General features: G+C 60.5%; 1 protein-coding gene across 1 annotated transcript; it reads left to right on the top strand.

The window, feature by feature from the left end:
• The first annotated feature begins 13,635 nt into the window (after positions 1-13,635).
• On the top strand, positions 13,636-17,125 carry SPDEF (SAM pointed domain containing ETS transcription factor). The gene is made up of 5 exons (XM_050985292.1): positions 13,636-14,083; positions 14,248-14,445; positions 14,536-14,583; positions 15,025-15,165; positions 15,262-17,125. Exons 1-5 carry the CDS (start codon positions 13,636-13,638, stop codon positions 15,438-15,440), a joined length of 1,014 nt encoding a protein of 337 aa, XP_050841249.1. The 3' UTR covers positions 15,441-17,125.
• The last annotated feature ends 76 nt before the right edge of the window (positions 17,126-17,201 follow it).

Genomic DNA, 17,201 nt, shown 5'->3' with positions numbered 1-17,201 from the left:
TGGCTTTGCTTTTATCATTTGAATAAATGCCTGGAGCTTTCATGTGCCAGTTAAGCTTGACTGAAAGCCTGACTGGGAACAGACATCCTGCTCCCTGTGCCTGGGGGTGTTTGTTCTGTGCCTGTAGCAGAACGAGCCCCTCGAGCTCGGGGTGCTCGCGGGTGTCCTGAGGCTGCTGTGTTTGGGCAGGGGAGCATTGCCCGCCCTGCTCACTGCCCAGCTTTGCATTTACTCCTTATTTGCTTGAAAGAATCTGTTTATCTTTAGGGTTGCAACCTGTCAGAGGTTGCCAGCACAGGACAATCCCATCACACCTTTAATGGAATCTCCTGAGCAGGCAAATACCCGGCGGGATTGCCGTGGTGGAGGTCATCCTGCCATCCCAGGAGCAGAGCTGGGTGGGCAGGAGGCCAAGGCAAACGGCAGCCACAGGCACCTGGGAGCTGCTTGGGTGCTGCTTTTGCTGCTTGTTTATTTTTTTTAGGGGAACCAAATAGTCGTCCGTTAAAAGTTGCAAAATTAATTCTGGTTTTATGCAGTTTTTTTTTTTTTGGTTCCCAAAGCAATGGCAGTCAGAGGGAGGGTGTTCCCAGATTTTTGTGATGGATTACAGGGATGAGGATGTGCTCAGCAGCCAGGACTGCTCGGGCCCATGCCCTGTGCCTTGTTGGGTACTCATGCCCCTCAGGCTGGAGGGAAGAGCAGGACCTGCTCCAAAACCTCCCCAGCACCACCACATGTCCTCATATCTGCAGGCATGACCTCGAGGGCTCCAATGGGCACCTTCCCATCCAGGAGCTGCACCTGGAGTAGTGGCAGAGAGGATTTTTGTGATTCTTGTTTATTTTTCCTCCTCTACCTGCTACATCCTGCAGCAGCAGCCTGTGGTGTGCAACACTCTGCTCCTGCATCTCTCTGCAGATCCCTTGGGAGGCACAGGGGAATGTTAATGGGCCAAGGGGGAAACAAGGCCAGTCCTGAGATGCTACCAGGGGTCCATGGGCAAGGAGCAGGATCAGGGGCAACCTGGGATCTTTCTGGAAGCTCTCCACAACCTGCTCCCTCTGCCTGTGTGTTCGTTGGAAAATTCCTAGTTACACAGGAATTAATGAAGGAAATCTAATCTCAAACATTTCCTACCCCATTGATAACACAGCCGAGTGGTAAAAGCTGGCAGCAGGGCCCAGCAGGGAGGCAGATGGCACGCGTGAGCACAGACCAGCCCTGTTTGCCCCATGCAAGGCTGTGGGCTCGGCTCTGCAGAGCAGCTGCAGCTGGGCTGCCTCTCTGCTCGTTGTATTCCCATGTTTTGGTTATCTCTTCCCTGCGGCAGAGACGCCTTTGTAGAAACTTTAAGTAGGGGGAGAAAAGTTTGGTTTTCACCACTTGACACTGAAGGTGAGCAGTGCAGAGTGCTGTGAGGTGGGACAACCATGCCCAGGAGTGGGGGCTCCGTGGGAATCACAGCTCCATGTGCTGCCAGGGGACGGTGTTGGGAACAGGGGCTGGCCTGGGGGGTGACCTGGACCCGGGGGCTCCCAGCCGAGGTGCTCAAACAGCGTTTGCTGGCCACAGGCCCAGCCTGGGGCAGGTGCCAGCAGAGGGAGCTGAGGTTGTTCCTCGTCCACAAAACCCTTTGGAGCTGCTGGATGTGGCTTTTCCAGGCTTTGAGTCCTGCTGGTGACAATGGCTGGGCAGGCAAGAGCCATGTCCCCCCAGCTCCCAGAGCAGCTGCTGGCGTGGCCAGGTTTGGCTGGGCAGTGGGGTGGCACATGTCACTTGGCCTGTCACCAGCACTGTGGGACTGGGGCAGTGCTGCAGAGCCAGGCAGGAGCTGCTGGGCAGGGACAGCATGGGCACAGCCCTCTGGTTGGGAGTGAGGAAGGGTCTGCACACCTGGAGACCCAGGTGGTGTCCCATTTTGAAGGGTTGGGGACAGAAGGGGGTCTGGCTGCTCCGCTGTGGCCCCAGGGTGGTGCACAGCTCTGTGGGAGGGAGAGAGGAACCCCTAAACCTTGGGGCTGGGCTAAACCCCTTTTTCCAAGCCATTTTCTAGGAAAGCCATCCCACAGGACAGAGCTTTCAGCCTCTCCTGGGTCTCTGCACTTCTGGTGTGGAGCAGCTGGGCTGGGCAGGGTTTGTGCAGCATTGGCATCCAGGGGAAGCACAGCAAGAACTCCCATTTCTTATCTAATCTGCAGCATTTTCCCTCCTCACTGTTTGCTGTGGCCGTGTTTCCTCAATTAATTGACAGCTGCAGGCTGGGCTGTGATACCAGACCCTGGGTGGCATTGGAGGGACCCTGGGATGAGCTTCTCAAACCCCTATGAGCCCAGCAGGGCCATGAACCCTCTGGCAGGTGACAGTGAGAGGCACCTGAGGAGTGACACTGCGGCACTGGGCAGCAGAGAGGGTCCCTGTCCCCAGCGAGGCCTCAGAGACATCCTGGCTGTGCCTGAGGGACACTTAAACCTGTCCTGTCCTGCCTCCACTCCAGCAGTCACTGTGCTGCCCTAACTGGGGCTGTGCATGGCCAGAGCTGGATTCTGCACAGAGGAGCTTGGGCAGTCACAGCCACTGTGCCCTTGGGGTGTCCCCTCTGAGCCCCCCGAGCCTGGCAGCAGCCCCAAAGCCCCCATGTCTGCTCCACAGTGGGATGGGGAGAGGACAAATCTCCTAATCCCAGCTTTGGTTTGTCCATCTTGGGAAGGGGGGCTCGCTGCCCTGCAGGTGCCTCCCCAAGCAGGGAACTCTCCTTAGGATGAGCCTGGCTGCTCTGCCTTGCCCGTGGGGAGCAGGCTGGGAGGAAGCAGCTGAGGGTGCCTGAGAAGCAGGTTTGTCAGAATTTTAAAGGGATCTAAATCAATAGTGATAAGGAAACAAATTATTTAAAGAGCAAACAAATGGAAACTGCTAAATGTACCCTGTTTTTTCCCTTTTTTTTTCTTTTTTTTTTTTTTTTTCCTTGTGGGTGAAGAGTGCAGGGCTGATGCCTCTGGGTGCTGGGAGAGGGTCCCTGCTGGGACCACCCCAGGGTGGGCACTGGGGCAGCTCTGCTTGCTCAGCCCAGCCCCAGCCAGGCTGGAAACGAGCCTCACAGGGCAAAGCGCTGTTTCATCCCACAAGGAAAAGGGTTTTATGGGTCATCTGGAAATGCTAATCCTCAGGTGAGCCCATTTGTGACGTTGGTGAGCCTGTTGATGGTGTCACAGCAGGTGCTGGGTCAGCAGGGACAGAGGCAGGCCTGGCTGCTGGGGTGACACTGCTGTGTGCTGCCTGCACCTGCTGGCTGCATTTTGAGGGGCAAAGGAGCCAGGACTGGCCACTGAGGCCGGGCAATCCCTGCAGAACAAGGACATTTTCTGCACTTCCTCTGGGGAGTTCAGGATCCTGCTCGGGTTTGTGGCAGAGCTGCAGCTGCAGCTGGGACCATCCCTGCCCCATGGAGAGCATTTCCCCTGCCCTGCCTGGTACAGGGTACCCCAGGACTGGGGAGCCACTGGAGGATCCCAGTGACTGGGGCTGTCACCACTGGGGCTTTGTCTCAAAGGGCAGCTCATTCCCATCCTTCCCCCCCAAGGTGTTTTCATCGGCTTTTGGTTGGGGATTAGGCACGTGTTGACAGAACAAACATTTTGCTGCACTCAAAATCCACTGCTGAAGAGAGGAGTGATGTCCTTGCTCTGCTGGTGCCTGAGCCAGCTCTGGGATAGGGAGTTGGGATTGGGAGAGCTGGGCTTGGGGCCAGGACAGCCCTTTGAGGGGAACATGGAGCCATTTCGGGTCACCTCCCACACCAGGGCCAGAGCTGTCTCTCTGCTCCCTTGGAGCATGAATCACTTTCTGCTTTCATATCCTGCCCTCTGAAACCAGGGATGCCACAAGGAATGCTGCCTGTGTCCAGCAAGGCTTTGACAGCTGCTGGGGCCCCCTTGCCCAGCTTCTCGTGCCTGTCACAGCTCCCTGCTCCCCAGACCTGGCTCTGGAGCTGCAGTGTTGGTGTCAGGAAGGCTGACAAGGCTGGGGATAGCCAGGAGCGCGTGTTCACCAGGGAAAATTCCCCCAAGCTCTGTGGCCAACCCAGTGACTGCACAGTGGGGGAGATAGGACAGGACTTCGTTTGGGGTACTGCCCCACCTCCCACACCCCATTTTCCCTACATGACCCCCCGGGTCCTGGGAGTCCCCAGGATGAGGTGCGGGAGCCGGGCGATGCTCACGGGTGGGACACGACACGTTTCCTTCGGGGCTCGGTGAGTCACCGCTGAGTCACGGCTCGCTCTGCGGGCAGCTCCGCGTCCCCAGCCCGTCCTGCACCCCAGACCCACGGCCCCAGACGGGATGTGGGGTCCCTGCCCTCTGTGCACAGGGGAGCCCTCCTCCCCTGCTCCCCTGGCCCTGCAAACCTGGCTCAGCAGTGATGGGAGAGGGGTGACTCCCTCTCACCACGCAGCCCCTCCAGGACCCCCAGCTCTTTGAGCTGAGCCCACACTGTGGGGTTTGGGGTTACTTTCAGGGGTTTGCTCCCTGGGGCAGAACCTTCTGCAGTTCTGCTGGGATGGACAATGCAGAACTCAAGGGGAAATCACCTCCAAGAGCTCCGGGGGCAGCATGTGCTGCCCTGACCCGCAGCTCTGCCCGTGCCAGCCTGTCCCACCCGCGCTGTTTCCCTGCCCAGCGGCTCCCACGCTCTCCGGGCTGTCGCTCCGTGGGGCCGTTATGCCCGAGGATCGTTTTGCATGTGGGGAGAACCGGCAGCAGAAGAATGAATTTGCATTTCTCAATGGCACCCAGTGTGGGAACCAAAGCCGCGGAGGGTTCCGCTGCCACTCGGCCCCGCACCGGGGCTGTGTGAAAAGACAACATCCCGTCTGCTGGCACCGGGCCCGGCCCGTCTCACCTGGCTGCCCGTGTGTGCCTGGGAACTGCTGCTGCCGAGCACGGGCAGGGGGTGCCGAGCCCCCTGTCCCCTGCCCCGGTGGCATGAGCAGGTGACAGTGACCGAACAACAGCACGGTGCCTGTGTGGGTTATTTTGGGGGGTTCACTCGTGCTGGTTGGGATTTAGGGTTCGTGTGCTGATGCAGCAGCTGCATGGAGAGCCCAGAGCAGGATCCTTCCCCCCCTCTGCGCCCCAAATCTCGGGTGGCGGTGCGGGGGGAGCCGTGACCTTTCCTCGCCCTGCGGCGAGCGGGGTGTGCCCACGCCGCCCTGAGCCCTCTCTTCCTGGCACCGCCGGACGACCCGCAACCATTTCCAGGCTTTTAATCCCAAGAGACAAAAGCAGGAGTTTAATGCCACCGGTGGAAGAAAAGAGGAGGGCTTTGGGAAGGGAACAGCAAACACGGCGTTGGATCCGCTGCTCCCTGCTCGGCTGGGTGTCCCCTGCGTCACCCGGGGTGGCACCGAACCTGGGGTTGCTGGGGGGAACCCGGAGTGGGAATGGTGGGAAGCTGGTGGTCCAAGGGCTGGGTTCACCCCGGTGACTTCATCCGCCTCTTCCCAGCTGCCCTCCCAGGCATGGCCAGGCTGCAGAAGCTGGACTGTGGCACCCCCGAGACAGACCGTATCACCTCCTGCCACCACAGGTGCAAAGCAGCCTTTGAAAGGTGCCAGGTGACCACTAAAGTCTCTGTGCTCAGCAAACCGATGGCTCCTGGACCTCCGGGGCCATCAGTGTGGATCAGACACCAAGCCCAGTGCTGCTGAACGGAGCCACTTCTCCAGTACCCCCTTTGCAGGCTCGGGGCTGCCCTGGAATGCAGGTGACACCACGGTCCCCTCGCAGCGGCACGGGGACAACCGGGAGCCGCCTCATACGGTGGGGATGGAGCGTGGGAGCGACCCCAGGAGCTGGAGCAGGCTCCGAGTGGGGAGCGAGTGGCGGAGCAGGGCCGGGAGCCCCGGCTCCGCTGCCGGGGTGGCTCCGGGCGGGTGGCGCGGCAATAACGCGGCTGTTTGCCCCGAGCACACACGCGGCCCCGTAAACAGCGATTATGGCAGCAGCTGGGAGATGGGGAAGCCGGGGAGGTAATAAAGAGAATAAAGAGGAGCGGCCCCGCTCGCCCTGGGGCTGCACGGGAAGTGGGTAGGTCTGGCTGGGATGAGGAGGAGTCAGAGGGGATTCCGGTGGTCTGGGCTCTGGAGTGATCTCAACGCTTCGGGAGCTCTGGAGGCTCTCCCAGGTAAATCTGCACAGGGACCATCAAAAGCACCGTTCCCTCTGTGCGCACCTGTGGGTTCCTGCACGTGTGCTCTCTGACCCTCTGAGTAATTTTGGGCTCTGCTGGAGAGACCTTCTCCCCTCCCAGGACCCCTCCAAGGCAGGGGAGAATGCATTAAAGCTTCTTCAACCATTTCAATCATTTCCAGTTTCCTTGGAAAGCCTCTGAGTGCCCATCCTGCAGCCTGGGAGTAGGAATTCATCCTGTCCCACTGTCACCCTGTGGCACAGACAGGGGGTGCAGCCCTCTCAGAGGGTCTCTAGCTCTACTCAGGGGCCACCACTGTCCCAAAAGTTGTGCAGGAGCTGGAGCAGAGGAGGACCCACCACTGCAGGAGACCAGGAAACAGCTGTGTGTGGGGACAAGTCAGGCTCCATGCTCTCTGTGGTTTGTACAGTGACATCAAGGGCCTTCAATAGTTTTATTATATGTGACATGGCTGCTTATCTATTATTCTTGTGATGCAGCCAGAGATTAGCTCCTGGCAGGTGGGCAGAGATTCCTCCAGGCTGATTCATGAGTCGTTTCTCCATCTCTCCCCTCCGGTCGGCCGCGTTCCCAAGCGTTGAAATTCCAGCAGAGGCAAAAGACACCGGAATCGGAGCTGATGGGCTGACAGGGAGGACAAGGAAAAAGCACCGAAAACTGCACACACAGGGCAGAAAATCCAGACTTTATTTCCCTCTTTTGTTGTTCCTCAGGTGTTGCAATCTCTCCTTTTCCTGGTTTGCATGTGCAAGCAGAGCTGTGCCGAGCTGCGATTGCAAAAGGTGTCGGGGACAGCCCGGCACCCAGCACAGCTGGAGCCCATGGAAACTGGTGACACTGGGTGGCTCCAGCCCCCAAGCCCTCTGGCAGGGAAGCAGAGGTCTCATTTTGGGGCCTTTCACCCAGTCTTGCAGCGCTGTGCTGCACTGCCCAGCTTTCTCTGAGCCCAGAAAAGCAAATGTTTTTCCCTTTAATCTCTTTCTGTTATCGAGATCCCATTGCTACCGATAAGAGAAGTAGGTAAAGCTCTTTCAGACTGGGGTGTGAGTTTGGCAACAGGTCCCAGACAGCTCAGGATGACCTGGGTCTGGGATGCTCTGGATCTGAGACTGGGAACTCCCCACTGCTTGGTGACACCTGACACTGTCCAGTGTCCCCAGTCGTGCTCTCTTCCGCTTTGCTTCTGACTCCTTCTGGTGCTCTGGCCTGGTGTTTGTTCTGGTGAAAAATTGTAAAGAAGCCAAATAAACACGGGTGACCTGGTGGTGGTGTGACAGCAGATCCAGCCTGTGCAAACCAAACCCTGCTCCCCAGACATCCCCCAAGGCACAGCCCGGCTGCGGGGCAGGAGCAGCCGCAGGAAGGGCGGGATGGCCACGGTGCTTTCCCAGCATGGCTGGTGCCAGGCTGGTGTCGAGTTTACACGTGACTCCACTCTGAATCTGCAGTTTCCACAGCCAAGACACTCGTGTTTCTGTGCTGTGGGGAAGGGATCTGTGGTTGGAGGCCTGTGGCCCCAGGGATGGGCTGGGATGTTCCTGCTCTGGGTGCCCTCGGGGGACCCTGAGGTGTGACACAGGAGCACCTTTGGGTGCCTGTGAGGCCTTGTCCAAAGCAGTGGATGCTCTGAGTGGGCTGGGTAGCTCTGCTGTGGCTGCCAGGAGCACTAGGAGGGCACTGAAGGGCTTGAACCCCCCTCCTGGCTGTGCCACATCCCAATCAAACATTGCCCAACCCCTGGCAAAGCCCTGGGAGGGGCTGGCAGCTTCCCAACACAGCTGCTTGTCCCGGGGTCCCCCCACAGCCACTTCCACGTGTCCCAGGCCCAGTTGTGTTTACCAAGAGAGGGGGAAAGAACTCCCCTGGGACATGGGAACCCTGGTCCAGGGGGAGCTTTCCCCACGATAAGATAACATTGAGGAGTTTCAAAGGGAGGCAGAAACTCCTGGTGCTGCCGATAGCAGCGAAGCCCTTTTGCAGTGCTCGCTCCAGGGTCTCCTTCCCCCAGGGCTTTCACTTCCTCAGGGCAAATATTTCCGATGGATGGCTTATCAGCTGTGCCTGCCCCAGGCCAGGGCAGCGAGGGTTGCCAGCTCTGTCACCCTGTGTGGGCTGGGGACAGCCACGTGCCCGCCGGGACGTGGTGACGTGGGGCCAGCCTGTGGGTGTTTGCAGCGGGGTTTGGTCTGACGTGGGTTTTTAGGGCACGGGGGAGTTTGGTTTTGGCAGAGCTACGTGCACAGGAGAACTGCCTGAACTGCCCTGCCTTCTTCATGTGCTAAAAAAAAGACAATAAATACCAGCTCGGTGTCTGTCTTGCTCAGAACTGCTTTTTCCTGCTCGTGCCGGTGGAGACAACCTGGGCCTGGAGTGTGGCACGTTCTGGCTGTGCTCCTGTGCCCCATCCTGCAGTCACGGACCCCCAGGCAGGGGACAGAGCTGTGTCCCTGAGCTGGGGGGATTTGGGTGCTGTCGGGGGCTCCCTTCACCCCAAACATCTCTGTGCACCCTCACTCACAGGCTCCATCCCTGGCTGCAGCACTTGGGCAGGGGGTGGTTCTGGGGTTTGAGTCAGGGATGCTCCTGGGGTATCCCTCAGGGCTCCTGGCCCCAGCCTGGCCCAGCCTGCTCTGGGAGTGATGTCATGCCATGGACTTCACACATCTGACAGGTCTCTGTGCTGCAGCTCTGACTCCAGGAGGAGCCAGTTGTCTGTCTGTCCCTGTCCCTCTTTCTCATCCCATGTGAGGGTGGGAAGGGGTTAACGGTGCCCAGGTTTGCCCCACTCCCCTCCCAAGGCCCGTTCTGGTCCGAGCCCGCCCTGGACGCACCTGCCAAGGGTTAACCCGGCCCGGGCTGTTCAAACACCTCGGCTGAGGTAAGCGCTGCTTGTTTGTTCAGGTAAATAAGGAAGGAATCGGATATAATGGGCAAAGGAGGCTCTGGCTGAGCCCTGACACTCACTGCAGCCGTCCCCCTCGCACAGCCGCCGCTGGCTTCGTCCCTCTGCTGCCCCCGGAGCCACTCGGGGTGCCCTGTTCTCCTCGCTGTCCCCTCCCCGCCGGTGCCCACCGGGGCCCGATGCGGCTCAGCCCGGCCGTGCTGCCGCGGAGCCGGCGCTGAGCGGGGCTCGGTGCTGCCTGCCGCACTCCCCGCCGGGGCTGGGACCCCTCACCTGGGGCCATGTCCCCCTCACATACCGTGCCCAGTGCCACAGGGACGGCTGTGCCCAGCCTGCGCTGGCATCCATGTGGATTCTGAGCTCGCACACCTTCCAGGTAAGGCGCCTGCGCTGCCGCGACCCCCGGCTCCCCCAGCACCCACCCAGCCCACCTTCCCTCCCTCTGGGGGTCCTGCTCTTGGCACCAGTCTGGGGTGGGCACGGGGCTGTCCCATGTCAGAATCCCACCCCACAGCTCCCTGCACCTCCAGGCGCCCTTAGGGCTGAGCAGGGACAGGTTGTCCCTCGGTGCGAGGTTCCTGGCATTTCTCTGCATGGTGTCACCCAAAATGAAATGGGATTTGCCATTTTTGTGTCTTTGCAACCTCCTCCTGCTCAAGCAAGGAGGGTGGGATGGAGCCAGGACTCCTGGGGCCAGCTCCTCCTGAGCCCACCTGGTGACAGCTGGGACACCCAGGGTTCCACCAGCAGCTGTGCCAGGCAGGGGACAATGAGCTTTGGGGCACCATGTGACAAACCAGCAGCTGGGACCCTTTATGGAGCATCCTGGGTGGCTGTGGAGGAGTTGCCAGCTCTGGGGTGTCTCTGTGAAGCTGAGCCCCTTTTCCAGACCTGCACTGTCCCAGCTGCTTTCCTGCTGGGGTGGTTTTTGTGTCAGCCCTAAAGTCACTTTGGCTGTGGGTTTGGTTTTCGTGGTTCTGCTCGGTTAGTGAAACACAAACACCGTGAGGGTGCCAAATCCCCACAATACCGGTGTTCTCTGGGGCTGGGAGCACGGGGGGGAAGGTGCTGCTATAAATAGGGGCTCCCTGGCCCCAGATGGGGAACACCAAGCTCTGCTGCTCACCGGGGGGACAGCGAGCACCAGGCTCTGCTCAGGTCACTGGCGGGTGCTGCCTGTCCCCTGTTACTGCTGTTTGCCTCCCTGCACTGATGGAGAGGGCAGCCTGACCCAGGGCGTGGGGACCTGTGGGGACACCTGGTCCCTGTGCCAGCAGCCATGCAGGTAATGGCAGGAGGAGCCAGGGCACCTCGGTGGTGTTGGAGCTGGTGGGGAGCCAAGGGTCCAGACCCCCCAGGATGGGCTGCATCCCCTCAGGGGTACATCAGAGTGAGCCCGGGGCTTGCCCTGGCCCCAGCCCTGTCACCATGCAGGTACCAGAAGCAGCTCCTGAGCTGTCACCTCCCCCAGCCCCCTGCTCTGTCACCTCCCCAGCCCCCCAGGGCTGTCCCCAGTCCCTGCCCTGGCTGTGGGGAGGTTGTGGCCAATCCTCCTTCCTCCACCCAGAGATAAGAAGGGTGCGTGGCACAGGGTTTGGCAGCAGGACGTGGCACAGCTGTCACTCTGGGGCTTGCATGGGACATGCTGGCAGGATCTCAAATTGTCAGCAGCCTCTGAGCACCCACCTGGGCACCTGCTGCAGCCCTGGCTTTGCAGGGACCCCAGGGCTCTTTTCCTGATGCATCCAGGCTGCTCTGGACACTCTGGCACAGCTCTGGATCCCTCACACCCCCAGTTCCTCCTGGGACAGCACAGCACAGCCCATCCCTGTCCCAGCCTGGTGCTGGAGGTGACCCTGGAGCCTGGCCCTGGTCCCTCACCCCCGCTGCCTGGGAAGGGCTTTCGGAAGTGCCCGGGGGCTTGGGATCCATCCCGGGCTCTGCGGGCAGCGCCCCTCCCGCGGCGGGGCCGCCCTCCCGCTCCCAGAGCGCTCTGGCACAACCTGTTCCACCGCTGATTGGATTTTAATTAACGGACCCATTGTTCGAGGGCGGGGGGTGGGTGAATTTCTTTTTTTTCTCTCTCTCTCAAGGGCCCATCCCAGCCTTCCACCCTAAGCCATGGTGGGCTGCACTTGCCAGGAGAGCTGGGGGTGGCACGGGGGTCCTTGTCCCCATCGTTGTCCCCCTCGGCTGTGGGGTCTGTGTGGGGCTGGGTCCCTGCAGGCCTGTGGAGCTGAGCCGTGAGCCAGCAGCACCCACAGCCCTGGGCTCGGGCTGGCTCTGTGCCCTGGGAGGTGCAGGAGCCCCATCCCAGCCCCAGCACCCCATCCCAGCCCCTGCCAAGGCTGATGCAATGACCGGCTCAGCCTCGCTCAGCTCGGGCAGGGAACAGGAAGGGGTTTGGGTGCCATGTGTGCCTGTGCACCTGGGACTGCACCTCCGGCTCTCCTTTGCCAGGGAAATGGAAAAAGGGGTAGGGGGAGAGGGGGAAAAGGCCACCTGAAGTGGCTTCTCAGTGCAAACAGGTCCCACCCAGCCTGGCCGCCCGCGTGCCAGAGCGGGAGAAAGTCAAACAGCGGCCCCCGCCCTGAGAGTACAGCGCCCTTGGTGGGGCACAGCTCAACCTTTTGGGGACACTTCCCCAGGGATTGGGTCCCTCCAGTCCCTGCTGGGAGGAGGAAAACAGGATGAGTGTGAAGATGGGACTGGGGCCATTCATCCTGTGGCATTCCCAAGCACGGCTCCACAGCCCTGCTCCCCCATGGGTGAGGATGAATTGTGACCTCAGAACATCCCAGAGGCTTTGGGAATGAGGCACCTGTCCCCTCCCAGACACCCCCACGGCCGGCACTGTGCAGCAGCAGGAGCTGCACAAGCTGTTACCACTTCCCTTTTGTGCTGGGAGCAGCGTGAGGCTGGATTTAGAGCTGATCTCCTAAAGCTCTTCTTTTAATCCTGAGCAAATCAAGGAGAGGTTTGGAAGCAGGCACCATCTCTCAGGGAAACTGTTTGGGGATGGTGGGGGCAGCCCCAGACCAGAAGAGGGCTTGGGTTCCCTCTTCTCCCTCCTCCTCCTTGCTGCAGTACCACCAAAACCGCTCAGGGTCGTGGGCTCCAGCTCCTGAACCCACAATCCCTCCCCAGGTCCCCACGGCCTGAGGCTGCTATGGGTGCAGTTTAGGTGTCCCTGGCTCTTCCATGGGTTTTTCTGAGCTCCTTGGGCTATTCCAAGGATGAAGTGATGAGCTTGCCCCAAGTGCAGGCAATGCAGCTCCTCTAAACCCATATTCCTGGGAGCGCTGAATCCTCAGGAGCTCCATTAACTCCCCCCTAAGCAAGGGACACAGGGCTGGGTCCTCTTTGTTCCTCCTCCACTGTGACCATCCCTGTGCTTGGGGGCTGTGCTCTGCCTGAAGGAACCCTGTGGGACCTTTTCCTCTCATTTCTTTTTAACCTTTCCCCACCCCCAGCTGGGGTTTGGAGCAACAGGGCACCCCCTTTCCCTGGCCAGTGCCCCCTGTTCCCCTTCAGAGCTGCCTGGTGCCCTGAGAGGTTTCAAACTTTGCACGCTCCTTTCCCAGTGCCAGCTCCATTGCTAAAGCTCCTTTTTCTGCTTTTAAACCACCAATTTGGGATGGTTCTTCTTCTCCTTGTAAAATGCAGTACTGAAGGTGGAAGAGCTGGGCAATGCCCTGGCCATGCCCATCGACAGCTTCTCCTGGGCAGGAGCTTCCCTTCCCAAAGTCCCAGGATGGTTTTTGGGGAGGTTTCTCCATGGATGGAGCCATTCCTTGGTGTTGCCATGGAAATTCAGCAGGTTTATCCTCTCCTCCATGGCCTCCAGGACTCCCTGCATGCAGAGATAGATGGGGACCGGCTGATTTGGGGTAGTTTTTCTTGCAAGAGAGTGAAGGTAATTGCAATTATTCTGTCTTACAAGGAGAGTTCTCATCTGGGAGTTGGCAACAGCAACCAAGGGCCGGGTGCTGGGCTGGGTCCCTCCTGGGGATCTGGGTCTGGGGCCTGTTGTCCCTCAGGTGGAAACAGCAGAGGATGATTTCCATGCTGAGAAATGTGTCCCTGCAGCTCAAGCATCCATTGTCACCCCAGGGCTGTCCTGGGGGAGCTCCCCCAGTGTCCCCCAGTGCCTCCCACTGAGGCCTCAGCTCCACCTGGGACTGAGCTGCTGCCAGCCTGGGGTGAAGCCCCTGGGGAGACCCTAAACACCCCGACCCTAAACAGGGGTCAGATCCTGCTCATCTCCTGAGCTCCTTCTCCCTGCTGGCTGCTGCTGCTCTTGGTCCTCCCAAACCGGGGCCAGCCCCCCCAGCCACGGCTGACCCCTCACTCACCGCAGGCTGCCGGGGCACGGTGGGGCTCTTTGCAGGGTTTTCCCCTCTAACAGGCTTAGTTCCTCCCTTTGTGCCTGGCTGCAGGACGGGAAGGCAGGAGCGGTGCCGGGCTGAGCTCTGCCCCTCTCCCCTCCCCGGGCAGGTTTGGAGCCGGCGCTGAGCAGAGGGATGGGCAGTGCCAGCCCCGGGCTGAGCGCTCTGCCCGCCGCCCGCCTCGCCTGGCCGGACCCCGCGCTGCTGCCACCCCCGCGGGACCCCGACCCCCGCAGCTGGGGCTGCCCGGAGAGCCCCAGCCCCCCCAGCACCCCCGAGCAGCCCCTGCCAGCCTTCTGCCTGCACTACTTCGACATGCTCTACCCGGAGGACACGGCCTGGGCCACCAAGGGCGCTGGAGAACCGGCCCAGAGCAGCGCCCAGGGCGGGCGAGAGGAGGCGCAGAAGGAGCCAGAGCAATGTCCCATCATCGACAGCCAGGGCCTGGGGCTGGGGCCCGAGGGGGACCTGCAGGACAGCCTGCACCTGGAGGAGCACTCGCTGGAGCAGGTGCAGAGCATGGTGGTGGGCGAGGTGCTGAAGGACATCGAGACAGCCTGCAAGCTCCTCAACATCGCCGCAGGTGGGTGTCCCCAGGGCAGGGATGGATGTGCTGGCGTGGGAGCCAAAGCCACGCTGCGTTTGGGAGGCTGCAGCCGCGTGTGGGGGTCTGGGGGAGTGTGTCTGCCCCACACGGGAGGAGAGGATGGTTCCTGGCTGGCCACACTCACCCCCCTCCGCCCCCAGACCCCATGGACTGGAGCCCCGGGAATGTGCAGAAGTGGATCCTGTGGACAGAGCACCAGTACCGGCTGCCGCAGATCGGGAAGTCCTTCCAGGAGCTGTCGGGAAAGGACCTGTGTGCCATGTCCGAGGAGCAGTTCTGCCAGCGCTCGCCCGCCTGCGGGGACATCCTGCACGCCCACCTCGACATCTGGAAGTCTGGTGGGTGCCAGGGAGCGGGAGGGAGCCGGGGAGGGTGGGCGAGGCTGTGCCGCAGGAGATACCCCCTGATCCCCCACTCCTCCCTTCCAGCTGCCTGGATGAAGGAGAAGGCTGCCCCGGGAGATGTAAGATACTGCGGTGAGTTCTGTGTGGGCTCAGCTCCGCTGGCCCCACCTCGGGCAGGTCCGGGTTCTTGAGGGGTCCTTCCCTGCTTAAATGCAATTCCGGAGCACTGGAGCCGCTGCTGCTGCGGGATCTGTGCCGTTCCCTCCCTCTGCCCCAGAGCAGCCTCGCGGCTCTCTGCAAAACCCAGCGAAGGGGAAATGGCTCCGTTCCCTCCCTGGCCCTGTCCCACACCCCTGCACCCCTGCGGGCTGCACAAGGGCAGCACTGAGCTGCTCTCCCTGCTCCAAGACAGGCAGGGGAAAGCAAACCTTCCAGACCCAGAGCCGGGCTGAGCCCCGGGGTCCCTCTGGCATCGAACGAGGCTCTCAGAGAGGACTCGAGCAGCTCCCTGGGGTGGTGCACAGCAGCGAGCTCTGTCCCTTCCCTCCTCTCACCCGTCCCTTCCCGTGGCAGGAGGTGACACCGGCTGGGCCGACAGCGAGGTGGACTCGTCGTGCGCCGGCCAACCCATCCACCTCTGGCAGTTCCTCAAGGAGCTGCTGCTGAAGCCACACAACTACGGCCGCTTCATCCGCTGGCTCAACAAGGACAAAGGTGGGCGGGAGCGCTCCAGAGGTCCCGGGGCGGGGGCTGGGGGGCTGAGGTGGGGCAGGAGATGCTGTAACCCTCCGTGCCCCCCTCCCCTGCCAGGCATCTTCAAGATCGAGGACTCGGCGCAGGTGGCCCGGCTGTGGGGCATCCGCAAGAACCGCCCGGCCATGAACTACGACAAGCTGAGCCGCTCCATCCGGCAGTACTACAAGAAAGGAATCATCCGGAAGCCCGACATCTCCCAGCGCCTCGTCTACCAGTTCGTCCACCCGGTGTGAGCGGCGGCGGGACCGGCTGAGTGCCGGGAGGGACGGGGGACCTTGGCTGCCTCCCTCTGCCCCAGCCACAGAGAGCCTCTGCCAGCAGCAGGACCTCGGCTGCCGTGCGAGGCTTCCCCTGCCAGGACCTGCTGGCATCGGACACAGGGACCTCCTCACCTCCAGCAGGCCCTGGTGTGGGGCAAGGACCGTGCAGAGCCCTTGTCCCCCACAGGAGGGGTGGGCACCCTGCGTGGGCTTGTCCCCCCTCCTCTCCTCCCTCCCGGGTTCTGGCTGTAGGTGGCTTCAACCCAGCCATTGTTCAGGGAGGAAAAAGCCTGGGGCATGAGCTGGGACAGGGACACCCACAGGGACAGGGACATCCACAGGGACAGGGACACCCACAGGGACAGGGACATCCACAGCTGCTCATGGTGGGGTCCTGTCCCAGTCCCTGTAGGAGCAGCCTGGCACCAGCCAAAGGTGCTGCCTGCCATGGGGGCTTTGCCACTGGGACCTTGGGCACCCCTTGGGACAGGTGCATCCCCCTTTGCTGTTCACTCCAGGACATGCTCAGCTGCTCCCCTCCACAGTGACTTGGAGCTGCAAATCTGAGTTCTGTATCCATGGCCCCATCCTTGTGCATGGGACCACCAGAGTCCCCCTAAGAGCCCAGGTTCTGTGCCCTGGCTCAAAGCTCTTCCCTTGAATTTGGGTTTTATTTGGACTGCCTGATTCTGGAGTTTGGGGAAAGGGAGATGGCAGCTTTGCCATTTCCCTCTGGACAATAAATCCAGAGTGTGATCCGTCCAGGCTGACTGGGGCAGAGAGCTGGGAATTGCTTCACCTGCTCATTGCACCAGAGTCAGAGTTACCTGGCAATGTTGATCTTTTATATTATAGGCTTTTTTTATTTGGTTATTTGCTTTTCTGTTTTGGCTGGTGATGAGTTGTGGTTTAGGTTCAAATGCCAAGGGTGGCCCGGGCTTCCAGGGATGTTCTATGGGAGCTTAAAAGGAAAAAAACACCTGGTTCTTGGTCTCTTGATTATTTTCCTTAAAAAATCCGCTGGTGCCAGCTACTGCCTTTCCTTTCTTGCTCCATGCTGCTCCCATCCTGACAGGAGGAATGGAGGGCAGCGAGGAGCAGAGGAGGGAGGAAAACTTACTTGGCCTTTGGAAAAGGGAGTAGAAAAGCAAAAAAAGGAGGGGAAAGGAAAAAAAAAGCAAACTGAGTCTTGTGATTTGCTGTGTGCGCCCAATGCAGCCGGTGCGGGGGCACTGCGAGGAGGGGCTGGGGGTGCCAGTGGTGCCCCAGATCCTGTGTCCCCCTCACAGCTCCCCTGGCAGGGTGGGGAAGGGCAGCAGGTGACATCACCCTGCTTTCACAGGCTCAGGAGAGCGCTGGGTCAGAGCTGGTGCTTGGAACAGCCCCAAAACCTGCATCCCCTCGAGCCCCGCCGTGGGTGTCCCGAGGCTTTGTCCTGCAGTGGCACAGGAGTCCCCAAAGGCAGTGGCTGCTCCCTTGTCCCCCCAGCAATGCATCTGAGCCCCCCATCCTGCTGCACCTCAGAACCTTGGGGTGGGAGTGTCACTACCTGGGGGTCCACAACCTCCTCAGCTGCCCCCCCAGGGGTGGGACAGACGCACAGCAAAGGAGACCCCAGAGCCAAGGACGCTGACAGAGCTCGGTTATTTTCTCTTGCTGCTTTTTGTTGTTGTATCCACGGAAATACAATCACGAGAGATATATATATTATATATATACTTCTTAAATTACACA

This window comes from Serinus canaria, chromosome 26 (genome assembly GCF_022539315.1).
Source record: "Serinus canaria isolate serCan28SL12 chromosome 26, serCan2020, whole genome shotgun sequence".
NCBI classification, from domain to species: Eukaryota; Metazoa; Chordata; class Aves; order Passeriformes; family Fringillidae; genus Serinus; species Serinus canaria.
This window is presented reverse-complemented; position numbering and strand designations above follow the sequence as displayed.